Source organism: Lepisma saccharinum, chromosome 12 (genome assembly GCF_977018435.1).
Source record: "Lepisma saccharinum chromosome 12, izLepSacc3.1, whole genome shotgun sequence".
Lineage (NCBI taxonomy): Eukaryota > Metazoa > Arthropoda > Insecta > Zygentoma > Lepismatidae > Lepisma > Lepisma saccharinum.
The window spans coordinates 51639593-51652921 of NC_139240.1; the positions used below are offsets into that span (position 1 = coordinate 51639593).

The window sequence follows — 13329 nt, forward strand, 5'->3', positions numbered from 1 at the left end:
GGGTTTGTCACAATTGATATGACAAGAACACCTAATACTGGTAAATATAGAAATAAAATTAACAATTTTCTAGACATTGAAACATATATAAATAACCATGAAAAGGCCAATAATTGATGATCTTAAATTAAGAAATTATCTTGTAAAAAGATTTAAGGGATGGAAATCAGAGAACCGAGGAATCTATGAAAAACACAAACAAACAGAACAGCCTATTATTGATGCTATTAGTGAATTAGGTAAAAATATCAAAACTGTTACAGAGCAAAATCAAAATTTGATCACAGAGCTTGTACCTGTAGCTGCAAGAAACATATTAGATTATCCATTCACCCCACTTTCTAGTATTCATACACCTAGTCGTATTGCTCCTAGAAGAATTGAAGCTACTCAGGATCCTATTGAATTGGGTCTTCTTGCTCAAAAATATTTAACCACACCTAAAGACAACAAAGATGAGGTATTTGGCTTATATGCTGACACAGAGCGTGATGGTAGCATCATACATAGAATTGGCAATTTCAGAGTAACATTTATGGGAGATGATCTAATTGTATATTCAGAATCTCGTCTTGGAGAAAAAGGTGCTTTTGTTAAATATCCCGGCACACCTGGATTGTGGGAATTGATGACTAGGAAGAGACCTGGCAGCTATACAGATCAAGATTATGAGCATTACAAAGAAATATTAATAAAATCAGATGCTCTATACCAGAACAATGATCCCACACAAAAAAGAGTCAAGTCTAGCAGTGGAGCAAAATACAACAATTTAATCAAGCCCATATTGTCACAGATCAAGACTGGCAGTGGAATCAAACAATACAACACCCTGCCCAAAGAATTTGTGTGGGTTGATGATGTCAGGAAACTTGTAGATAGGTTATTGGTGATAGCTGGGGAGGAAAATGCTGGCAACCACAATTTTTACAATGCAAAGTTTGGAATTATGGACATGATAAGCACAAAATTGTCTAATTTTATAGTGAATGACACTAAGGAGATTGGATATCTTATAAAAATTATTAATACTCTACCACCTAAATTTTGGAATATTTCTGAGGGTCGGGGGCTGGTTAATGACATTATAAACAAGCTGCCATTTGAACTACACATTCCAGGCTATCAGTATTGTGGTCCAGGCACAAAATTGGACCATAGATTAAACAGAGGTGATCCTGGTGTTAATCCCCTAGATGCTGCTTGTAGAGACCATGACATAGCATACAACACACATTCTGATCTTGACAAGAGACATGTTGCAGACAAGAAATTAGAAGAGGCTGCATTTGGTAGATTTGTAAGCAAAGATGCTTCTTTAAGTGAAAAAATAGCAGCATTGGGAACCACCATAGCTATGAACACCAAACAAAAACTGGGGTGGGGGTTGTGAATATGTATATAATAAACCTATAATGAAGGCCAAGGGTGTTATGTATCAAATACCTTATGCAGGTCTTAAATCTCTTAAAACTATTGATAGCCTTTTAACCAAAAAGCAGCTCTCGGGGCTGTTGGGAGCTTGGCTGGGGGATCAGCTGCCATAGCAAAAACAGTAATAGATGCCAAAAAGAATAGGGCAGAATTAGATGAGCAGAGGCGCCATAACCTGGCCATTGAGAAACAAGGCAAAGGTGTTAAGAGAGCCATGAATAAGTTTAAAAAAAAACAAGAGCCGCTTACAAACCAAGATATTGAAGCTTTAATCAAGCCACTGGGCATCAAACATTTTAGAGGTGTGTACATGTCTGATTCTTTGCCAGAGCAACCACTCAACAAAGAGTGTGGCATTGTTAATTTGGATAAGTACAAAAATCAGGGCACTCACTGGATCTGTTATCTTAAATATTTAAAAGATGAGGCATTTGTGTTTGATTCATTTGGAGGTGTTCCACCTGAAAATTTAATAAAATATCTAAATTCAGCTAATCTTTATTACAATAATGCCCGTGTTCAAAATTTCAAAGATGTTAATTGCGGACATTTGTGTTTATATGTTCTTAGATATATGTCTCAAATAAATAAACCATCAATTGAAAATTTTCAAAAAGCCTTGTGGTATCTGAAACATCATGGGGGTATTCCATCTCACCAGCCAAAATTCAATATTGAAGCTCAGATTACATGATGACATAGTGTATCCCAAAACAATAGCTCTCAGAGCATTTTACGGCATGTACTTGATCCCTAATATTACACACTACAACAACACAATTGCAGTAGGGGATCAAAAAATTGTCATCACTCCAGGGCAATATAATCTATCTACTCTAAATGCTCAATTACCCAGAGGTGTAGTGTTAAGTCAAAATTCTGTCACTCACAGAGTAGAGATTGTATCTGCTACAAAGACAGTGGATCTGGGTACTATAGGAGAGCTGTTAGGATTTGAGAACAACACAAAACTTGAAGCGGCCATCAAACACACTGCTATTAATATACCTAAATTCTTAGCCATAGAGACTCTGAATATTCACTGTAATGTGGCTGAGGGTATGATCACCAAATCAAATGGCATAGGCACTCACAAACAAACTGGCATTATTGCAACATTTAAACCTAATTCTGAATTTATGGAGCCAATCATCTACACTCCATCCCCAACATTATATTTTCCTGTGTGTCATAACAGAATAGATTATATTGAGTTGATGGTCACTAATGAAAAAGAAGAATTAGTTCATTTTGCTGGAGCCACAACAACTGCTATCATAGAGATTAATATTTAAATAAAAATACATACAAGAAAAAAATGGAAAATATTGAGAGTTATGAGCTACAATCATTCCCCCCAAACAGGAGGACATTTGCAAATTTAAATCAACCCAACACAGAGATTGAGGTTGATCTTGATGTAGGGGATGGCTTTATACACCCCCACAGAGCAGATCTATACATCAAATTTGATGTTGTAAAGCTCGATGCTACAGATTATCCGGCAAATTCAAATATCAGATTGGTGGACAATTTTGTGCCACATCTGTTCTCTGAAATTGAGATCAGAAAGCATGGTGTTGTTATAAACAGAGTAGATTATCCCGGCATTACCTCCACAGCTTTGGCCACACTAAAATTATCCAAAACCGAGGCTTCTTACTACAAAATAGGTGGATTTGAGGCTGGTGATAAAATTATATCTAAAAGCCACACAGTGCTGTTCCCCATGCGCCTGTTGCCAGGATTCTTCTCAGATTACAAAGATATTATGTGGAAGGGTGGTTTAAGAATCACATTTAGAAGAGCTGCCAATGATAACAATGCTTTGATGAGGTACAGTGCAATAAACTCTACTGGGGAAGCTCTGCCTAATACCCTACCTGATGAAGGCAAGTGTATTATTCAGACTATGGAGCTAAGAATCCCAGTTGTTGAATATGAAGCCAGTTATGCTCTTAAATACAAAGCAGATATAATAAAAAATCCACAGGTTCCTTTACAATTTTATACATATCAATGTGTACAGAAACCCGCAACTGGTACCTATTATGAGTTTGATGCTACAAATTCATTCTCCGGTATACAATACGACATGCCGGATTTTGTGGTGGTACTGTTTCAGACTGGAAGACACAATAATCAGGAAAAAAATTCAAGTAAATTTGATAGCTGCAACATCAAGAACATATATCTTAAAAATGGCAGAAATGAGGTATTTCCTAGAGAAAATTATAATTTAGACATGTCCAAGGATGATTTCCTCAAATTATATGAGGCATTTACATCATACAAAAGGGTCACTACTGGCAATACTGACATGTATTACACACCAGATGAATTCAAAGCACAGAGACCCATGTTTGTCATCAACACTTCAAAAAGAAAACAAGTTGTGGTTAATGACAGGACAAACATTAAAATTATCTGTGAATTCCACGATACACTCCCCGATGACACCATATGTAGTGTTATTCTCATAGGTGAGAAATCATATGTTTATGATGTAAGAAATGAGAGAGTCACAGAGCAATTCTAGAGGGCCGACTCAAACACAGAATCCCCTTGATTACAAGACAGTAATACCAACACTTTGCCGTCAGGGAGGCCTATACACTCTACCAGGTTTGAAACCTGGGGGCCTTTTGATTATAGAACTGCAGGGAAGCTCAAATAACACAGCACTTCTGCTCGTGGCAGGGAAGCTCAAATACAGCACTTCTGCTCGCAGCAGGAAAGATTTTATATATATTACTTACCCAAATTTAACAGCACATCTGCTCGTGGCAGGGAAGCTCAAATACAGCACTTCTGCTCGTGGCAGGGAAGCTTTTATATATATTACTTACCCAAATTTAACAGCACATCTGCTCGTGGCAGGGAAGCTCAAAAACACAGCACATCTGTTACAGAAAAGCTCACACACAGCACTTCTGTTACAGGAAAGCTCAAATAACACAGCACATCTGCTATTTGCAGGAAAGCTCAAAAACACAGCACATCTGTTACAGAAAAGCTCACACACAGCACTTCTGTTACAGGAAAGCTCAAATAACACAGCACCTCTGCATTTTGCAGGAAAGCTAAAAAACACAGCACATCTGCTCGTGGCAGGGAAGCTCAAATACAGCACTTCTGCTCGTGGCAGGGAAGCTCTTACAGTATTTCTGCCTATTGCAGGGAAGCTCTTACAGCACATCTGCATTGCAGGAATATAGAAATATGCAATGAATATTTCTGTAAGTTACACTCTCGGGCTTATATTATTACAAGACGTCTAATTTAGGCTTGCATGACAACATGAAAAGGGCCAATATTCCCTTTACTAAGAATTTCTCTTTGAGCTAATAACATGATGGATGGCATGTAATTTTCCCTGAAAGGGCACAGTGTAGATAAGAATTTCTCTTTGAGTTAATAACATGATGGATAGCATGTAATTTTCTCTGAAAGGGCACAGAGTAGATTATATTTCTTGCATGCCAGCAGATATAATCTCCCAGGCGTACAGAAAGAGGCCAATATTTTGTTTACTAAGAATTTTTCTAATGACATGACATGATGGATTGCATGCAATTTTCCCTGAAAAGGCACAGTATAGATTATATCTGCTGGCATGCAAGAAATATAATCACCCAGGCATGCATAATTTATTGCTGGCCGGGACATAGGATTGATCAAAGATTAGAAAGAACATGAAACAGCCTGCTCTTGTTCTATTGTATTGATCGGGAAGTTGTAGAACATGAGAAAATAAGTATTTTTCGCTTAATTTCAAGTGTAGCCAAAACAATATCAAGGGGGGCATATTTTTGACAAGCTTATAGACAACAAACTGAGAGATTCATCCTTTGTATACATGGCAGAATCAATCTGAGGGGGGCTCACCATTTCTACACTAGAATTCAAAATTCCTGGGATTTTGACAGAAAAACACACTGTAAACAATAAGATCATATGGGAACTTGGCATAATTTTAAGTGTAGGCAAATCTGTCTGTTGAGGCTTCTTCTTTTCTACACTAGAATTCAAAATTCTTAAAATTAAGAGCATATCACACTTGGAGAATTGGGGTATAAGCCCCTCTTGGCATTGTTTAAGTGTAGGCAAAACGGCTGTTCAATCAAATAACCTCTTCTTTTCTACACTTATAACTGGTGCTCATCCTATTGTAAATACAACTACTCATAAAGAACGCTGGACTTGAATAGGACGCCATATATTTTTTTTTTGTTTGGTTGGCAGCATTGGTTGTGCGATTGTTGTTATCAGTTATCGTTGAGGTTTTGTGTTGAGAAGCATTTCAGTTGTTCTACTGTTTGTGGGTGTTGTTAATGCCATGGAAAGGTACAGTAAGGAACAGCGAGTTTTGATTGTCAAAACGCACTACAAGAATGGTGCAAGTTTCGCGGCGACTGTTCGGAAACTCCGTACGATACTTGGTCATGTTCATGCAGAAATTTGAAGAAACTGGATCAACACAAGACATCAAAAGCCCTGGACACCCTCGAAGTAGCCGGAGTGAAGCAAACGTTGCCGTTGTGCGTGATTCCGTAGCTGTGAGTCCTGCAAAATCGTATCGCCGTCGTGCTCAAGAACTGCATATGGCGCCAACAACAATGCAAAGAATCCTGACGAAAGATCTGCACTTGCACGCATACAAAGTGCAGTTATATTCATTACATTACACCCCTCCACCCCTTCAAATGTATTTTAAGTCAGTTCTTCTGGCTTAGACTGTGGATTTGAGACCAACTTGGTGCTATCTTGAGTTTCAGAATAAAACATAAGCCGACCTTCGTAGCGGAGTGATTAACAGCGCGGCCTCGAATCTCGGCCTGGGCGTTCTAGGCGAGTGTCCCTTCATCATATCATCACTCATTTCACCGAAATCTCATAACTGCTGTCACAATTATTAAAGCTACCGTCTTGCGTTCCAATGCGTTTGGATAGGAGAAAACCACGTGTTACATTTGCTTGGACTCAAATCGTGCCCAGTCGTTTGCTGTGACGTCACCACTAATAAGGTCCATTTAAACACAAACTCATTAAACTATTGATATTGTTGTATTTGATAACCAGATAGACAAAAAAGAAAACAGGAACACTTTAATGATTTCTGAATACATATTCTTATGTCAGATTGGTTTATTGTTTGGCCACGTTGATGTCAAAATTAATATTGGTTTTAAGAGCCTGCAGGTCGCTATCTAAATGTTGAAATTCGCTGAATAGAGCACTCTTTTCTTCGTTCCATATGTCGTCCTGAAATGAAAATCGAAATAATGAATATTCATCAAGAGAAGTTGAATAATCGTGGGAACTGCATGTGTGCCACGAGTACTAAGCATAACGTTGACATAACCCCATAGTATTTCTTCAGATCTTTTAACGAGCTGCTGAGAAGGATACGTTTTATAACACAATTAATTAAGACTTTTAGTGTGATTTCATTGCACATTTTATTTCTATAATTCGTAGTTTTGCAATTGCTTTTTAAAAAGTATCTTTTCGGCTTTTTTCCAAATGTGCATATGTACAGTGGGATGCATACATATTGCTTGGTAAATTGTCCATCCTTATTCTAGTTATATTTTCTCTTGGATCCTACATGTTCTTAACAATTAGCTATTATGTATGCTGGTGTAGTCGACGCGCTAGCTACGTTAACGACGGGCTGGCTTTGAACTCCACGGAGCGCGCCCACCAGCTGCAACAATCACATTCAACGCACAGTGTTGCCACACATCTACTCTACGTCACCTTGTCCCTCCGCGCACAAGCACCTTCCCATGGTCTCCACATTGAAGTTGCAAAGTACGACAACAGCGTATCCGAAGTCATGTGACTGAGATCCCACGTGGAGTAGACGAATGAAGCAGAATGACAGCTGCGCCCATTGGCTGAAGGTTGAGTGTGATTGGACGAAAACAACTCGCCCGCTGTTTAACCCCATCCACGTTCGTGGCGGCGGCTTCCTTCAGTTCTTGGACGTTAACGAAGTAAACACGTGGACTATACAGAGGCTGTCAGCAGCTTGTGTTTCAATTCTCGAAGCCCTCATTGCATAAAACAAATAGAATATACATGGTGATGGACAATTTGTTTGGGAATACTTATGCATCCCACTGTACATACAGGGATGAGCGTAATTAACTCTCGATAAGACTCAAGAGTGTATGAATTGTTGGAAAGATTTCAAGACCGAAGACGAAATGTCAGTGATGAACACCGGAGTGGGAGGCCAGTTTGCGTGTAAACTGAGGCAGTGAAACAGCAGATCGACCAGTGAATCCGTTATTTAGTACACTCTCCTCCCCTGACTTAAACATTTGTATTCGTACTGAACATTCAATCTTCTGTAGATTTCAGATTTCACTTCCTATGACCACAAAAAACGAATAATACTTCGCTGCTCTTGTACGGTGCAAATCAACAGTGGAGCGGCCATGTTGTACGAGCTACTGCGCAGGCGCATACTGCTCGATCGTCACGCCACCTTTATGGCGTGTTGCTAAGGAATCATTTTGGGTCGGGAATACAAATTTTCGATCTCCGTGAAGATCAGAATAAAATCCCTGCTACTTGATAACTTCCCCACGTAATATATGCATCTTTTAAGGGGGTTCTAAAGCCATGCTAAAGCATAGACCCAAATTTGTAAGGGTAACCGTACAACTAATATAGATTCGGTAAGGAAGAAATTTTCCGATATGAAAGATTGTTTTATTCACTAGAACATGTGAACCTTAAAATTCTGTTACGATTGAAGGGATTTAAGTAAATAACAGAAAATATAAGGTCTCCGTCATGTTCAAACTGCTCCGTACAGATGGCGCTGAAGTGGTAGTTTTGTTAATACCGGTGCATTTTCTTTCTTTTTTTACTAGTATGGAAGATTTCGTGGTGAAACAAAGATCACATGTTCTTCCCGCAAGCATCTGAAATACTATGTGAAAAAATGAAAACATTTCGTACCTTCAGAGAGTAATGCCCAGGGGGTGCTCGTTGCTATGTGAAGTACGTATGCATTACGTCATCTGGGAGGATCGGGTTTGACGGTGCTCGTTGCTATGCGCAGTAAGTTTGGTGCGGGGTACATTTAGCTACTAACACGTCGCAAAAATCGGAACAAGCAGGTTGTTGATTTTGTAGCGTTCGATTTATTTTTATTGTATTTTTGTACTTCTAGACTGCAATCATGTCTAATTGTGCTGTAGCAAGCTATGAAAACTATAACCAGAAAACTAAAGGAACTGACATAAAATATCATAGATTTCCAGTCGATAAATTGCGTAAGTAAACAGTGGATTCATACTTGTAGACGAAATGTAAAAATTGCAAGTGTGCAGTGCCAATTATTGTGAAGAAGACTATGTGCGAGATCTAAAAGCAGAATTTCTGTATTTTCCACCAAAGAACGTGCTGAAGCCAACTGCCGTGCCATCGCTAAAATTACATCCAATTACTTTAGTACCAAATAATCGAGGAAATGGTGTAGTTCTCCTAAACACTTATCTTCACAATATGCTTCGCTTGTAGGACGTGCTGATAAGGTTTGCAGAGCTGTACGCTACAAAAGACACGCAATAAGGAAACGTGCCCTAAACAGGCTAAAGACTATGCTGCCAAAAAAGTGAAAAATATATAGACGTTGGTATATACACAAACTGCAAGCAATGTTTCGTTGTTGGAAAACATATTCGATCTATTACAAAGGAGAAATACACATCTGCATAATGAAGCAAATAAATTAAAGATTACAAACAACCTCTTTCAACCGCTTTAACCAAATAAAAAAGTTCAAAATCTAGAACGTAACCTAACCGACAGTACTACAAGAGAAGTCATCAATATCTTGAAAATGTGTTCAACTAGTGCGAAGTACGTAGTGAGCCTAACTGATTTGTTAAGTACATTTTATGTAAGTCGGATTTATAATTATTAACAATTTCATTTAACACAGACCTATTGTGAATTGTGATTTGTATGTTCACATTATTGTGCAAAACGTTGTCGGAAATGGGCATTTCGAAGATCGTGTACTAACTTTCACGCTATTCGAAATGAAATTCACTTAGTACATCTTCAATTCGAGTTACATAGCGTTGTATGCACGATGGTAAATATTGCATAAGTGAATATTACACCCATCATTAAAATGTTTGCAACTTCGTTCAATTTTGGTATTTCACAAATATATTGTGAATAATTTTGTACCCTTGTACTCAATATAAACCAATGGATGTTACATTATTTCTTTGTAGTACATTTCTGTCAAAAAGAGCAAGATCTAAGATTAGTGTAATGCAAGTTACTTCGTTAATGTACAAATGTGTGTCGCATTTCAGCCTTGGAGTATATTTTCCGGTTATACAACTCAGACACACATGGGAATGGAAATGGAAAATCTGCGGACAAAGTCCTTTAACGAATAATAATTCGTACACTTGCACGGTCAATCATTGTGAGTTCATGTAACTTTTCTCCTTTATTGTTTAATTAAACTAAGATATTTTCATCGATATTCTCAAAGCGTTTCATTTACCGTGTGATCAAAGATCTATTTCTATAGGCTTGAATTAGTAGGTTAAGACATTTAAGCTTGATGTTCCTAGCACTCATCAAGTATTTCGAGTAGGTTAACTTAGTTAAATTAGTACTGTACACTTTGACTCATCTTCTGCACGCGTTTGTATGTAAAGTTCATAATACGAAAAAATACTTTTTAGAACTATGACAACGATAACTTGCAGCCAAATTTGAACCAGACAAATTAAAAATATCTGCAAATTACAAACTGGAATTGCGTTTTCAAAGTCTGAAACTACTATCTTACAAACTATTTCACCATTTTTCCTCCACATAAAACTTTTCAAAAAATTTTTGCATGTGGAACTTTGATCCGTACGTAAATTATTGTACAGTAAATAAATATATGAAGAAGGTTGGGAATTCTTTCGAATCTAGAGTAAGTATCAAATGCAGAGTAAAATTTTATCTAGATTGTATATTGCTTCTTTCATTTGATAACTTCAAAAATAAAGTTACATTATGGTGAATGGTAAAGATTGGATTTTAAGTATATCAGTATAATTTTAATACTTTCTGATGTTATGTAAAATTTGAAATGTTCCTGGAAATGATTGAACGTTCTGAATGAATAAGAAGGAACTATTTAGTCAGAAAACTAAATATTAGGCATTTGTACTTCGTTGTGTTAAATGTTGTAAATAGATTATACCGGACTACTATCGGATTAGAAATTACGGATATTCAAGTTTGGACTCCAATTAAACGTTAATCAGTAGAACCACATAAAAACGAGTTACATCAAAATTCAGCTTATTCAATTCTGTGTCAATCTATAGTTACCTATTTATTTTTTATTATGCCTTCTATTTTTATTATCGTGAGAACAAGATAGGATTATTTTTTAGTTTGGCAAACTATCGCTCTCTTTGAGATTCTATAAATAAAGAACGGGTGTTTTTTTATTTATAGATTATATATTATATAATTTATTTATATATTATCGAAACTCTAATATCCATAATTTATAATCCGATAGTACTCCTGTGACGTTCTGTGAACCCGTAGTACTTCGGAGGCCTCTGTCGATCTCCTTGGCGTAGTGCTTAGCACATCGTGCTTCGACGCCAGGGATCCCGGATTCGAATCCAATCGGGCAAGATATTGATTTGTCCTTAATGGGAAAATTGAGAATTTAGTAAATGTGATAGTATATGTGAAAACAAATATTGATTGATTGATTTGCTTCATTTTACTTCGCTTCTTGTGCCACTTTTGGCTAATTTGCGAAGATAGGGATGAGTGATGAAATGATGAATGAACACTCACAAACATCCATGCCCAAGCCAGGATTCGAACCCAAATCTCTGGCGTTGAAGTGCGATGTGCTAACCACTACGCCAAGGAGGCCGGTTTGTGGAAACAAAGAAAGAGATCCTCTTATGGGTTTTCCTTTCATATTTAAAGAAAGACAGAAAGGCAAAAATAAACCAAATCTGTCAATCAATTCTTTCTTTGTAACTCTTTCACTATGCAATTCTTCTTTAGCATGCAACGTTTCTTATTAAAATCATAATACGATTTATGAAATGATGAAATCTGAAATTCTAATTAGAACACGGACAATCTTCTTTGTAATATATCGATCATGTTTCAGAAAAATGAAGTTTTACAATACTTTTGCACGTGCAATTTTCCCCTCTTTTAAAAGTAGCGTGTTTTAATTATGTTACTAATCATTAAAGGAATACCTCAATACCATCCCGAAGTATGATAATTAATATTTACCCCTCAAAGTAATGAAACACTTTCCCTCTCTGAAACTCGCATAGAAATGATAGCGGCCGTTTGCTTCTGCCAAGCCCCGAACGAACATAACCGAAGGGGCACCGAGAATAACCGATCCTCCCACATGACGTCACGCGTTCGTGCATGATCGGCAATTTTCGGATGGCGCTACCTTATAGTATATTAAGTTACCTTGAGTAGTGCCTATCATTAAAACTTTTGAAGTGGCGTTTCGTCGCAATATACTCCGTGGTGCAGATTTTAGCCAACACTGTTGCCGAGATTTCACTCTGTGTTTTCTAACGATATGATCAATACAAGTGCGTCGAAATCGTGAAAGTTAAACCAAGTGACCAGAGAATAACGAATCCAGTACATGTTGGAAGAAGGAAACATCGGAAAAAACTGAAAGGTAAGTCTTATATTTAAATGCTTGTTGCTTAATCCATCAAAAGTAAAACGTTTGCAATATGCAAGAGTGATGCAGAATGTATGATTTATTTATATGTTGAGGAAATACCTTCCGATATAATTTCTGTGAGAATATCGCTTCAACGTCTCAACCTTTACAACGCAGCTCGCATTTTTCCTTACAAACGAAGTTCATAATTCTTTGCAATTGTAAAATCAGAAGAGAATGTTATATTAAATTAGGCATAATGCAGATATTACAGTTTTGTGATTATTACTAGAGCATAAAATACCTTGATATAGATTATATTCTGGCATTAAATCGATATTGCACAAAATGCTCTACTATCGTTCTTGGGAGATTATTTTCGTATTTCACTGGTGCTATTCAAATGTACGTACATCGGAATTTGTATTACAAATCAGTCGTTCATTATAGTTTCACTTTGCCCTTGTACAAGGTTGGAACGAGTTGTTTCTGACCTGTTTTGAACAAGATTTTTCTCTTTTATGTTTTTGAAACTTGAACACAGTTCATAAAGCTCGCAAACGTTAAATGCAATAAGTAGGTTAAGCTGTTAGGTTGGATTGGAATAGATTTATTGTGAGATCCCCGAATTTTGTGCAAGTTCTGGACAACGTTCTGTTATCTTCTTTCATAGAATCAGGTCAGAAAACAGGTTTTGTAAGCTGTATAAAACATTTGGTTTTCTCCTTCTTTCATAATTTTGAACGCCTTGTAATGGTAGCGCAACATTTTCAATAAGTTCAAGCTTTATGTATTTAAAGTGTAAAAGTACACCCTAACAGCTAAAAGAGTAAAGTCCTAACAGTCTACCAAACAATAGTTTTCGTGTTTACTGAGAATTTACAAATTAGTATAGATTAGTAAATATTAGAAGTTCACATATTTTACAAGTGCAAGGCCAATTATTTATTTGTGGGTAAGATTGAGTGATTTTCAGAGAAATCATAATTTGTCCAGATTATGTTACGAATATTTGATTCAATAACCTACTGAAGTCAAAGTCCTATTCATAGGCGTGCGCACGGGGGGGGGGGGGCCTCACGGACGTTCGCAGATTTTTTCCACATAGGGACAAGCAAGATATTTTTCCGTGGGACATATTACCCCGATAATAGTGCTGCCCCCTCAAAAACACC

At 37.1% G+C, this 13329-nt stretch overlaps 2 protein-coding genes across 2 annotated transcripts in view; one reads left to right on the plus strand and one right to left on the minus strand.

Annotated features, from left to right (window-relative positions):
- Positions 1–13329, plus strand: part of LOC145996062 (uncharacterized) — a 367735-nt gene that overhangs the window by 147051 nt on the left and 207355 nt on the right. The gene's annotated exons all lie outside the window — the stretch shown is intronic.
- The window catches only part of LOC145996476 (3-hydroxyisobutyryl-CoA hydrolase, mitochondrial-like), a 33952-nt gene continuing 27105 nt past the window's right edge, over positions 6483–13329 (minus strand). The window contains exon 5 of the mRNA XM_083132966.1: positions 6483–6699. Coding sequence (XP_082989092.1) covers positions 6583–6699 — 117 coding nt within the window. The 3' untranslated portion in view covers positions 6483–6582. The remainder of the gene's footprint in view (positions 6700–13329) is intronic.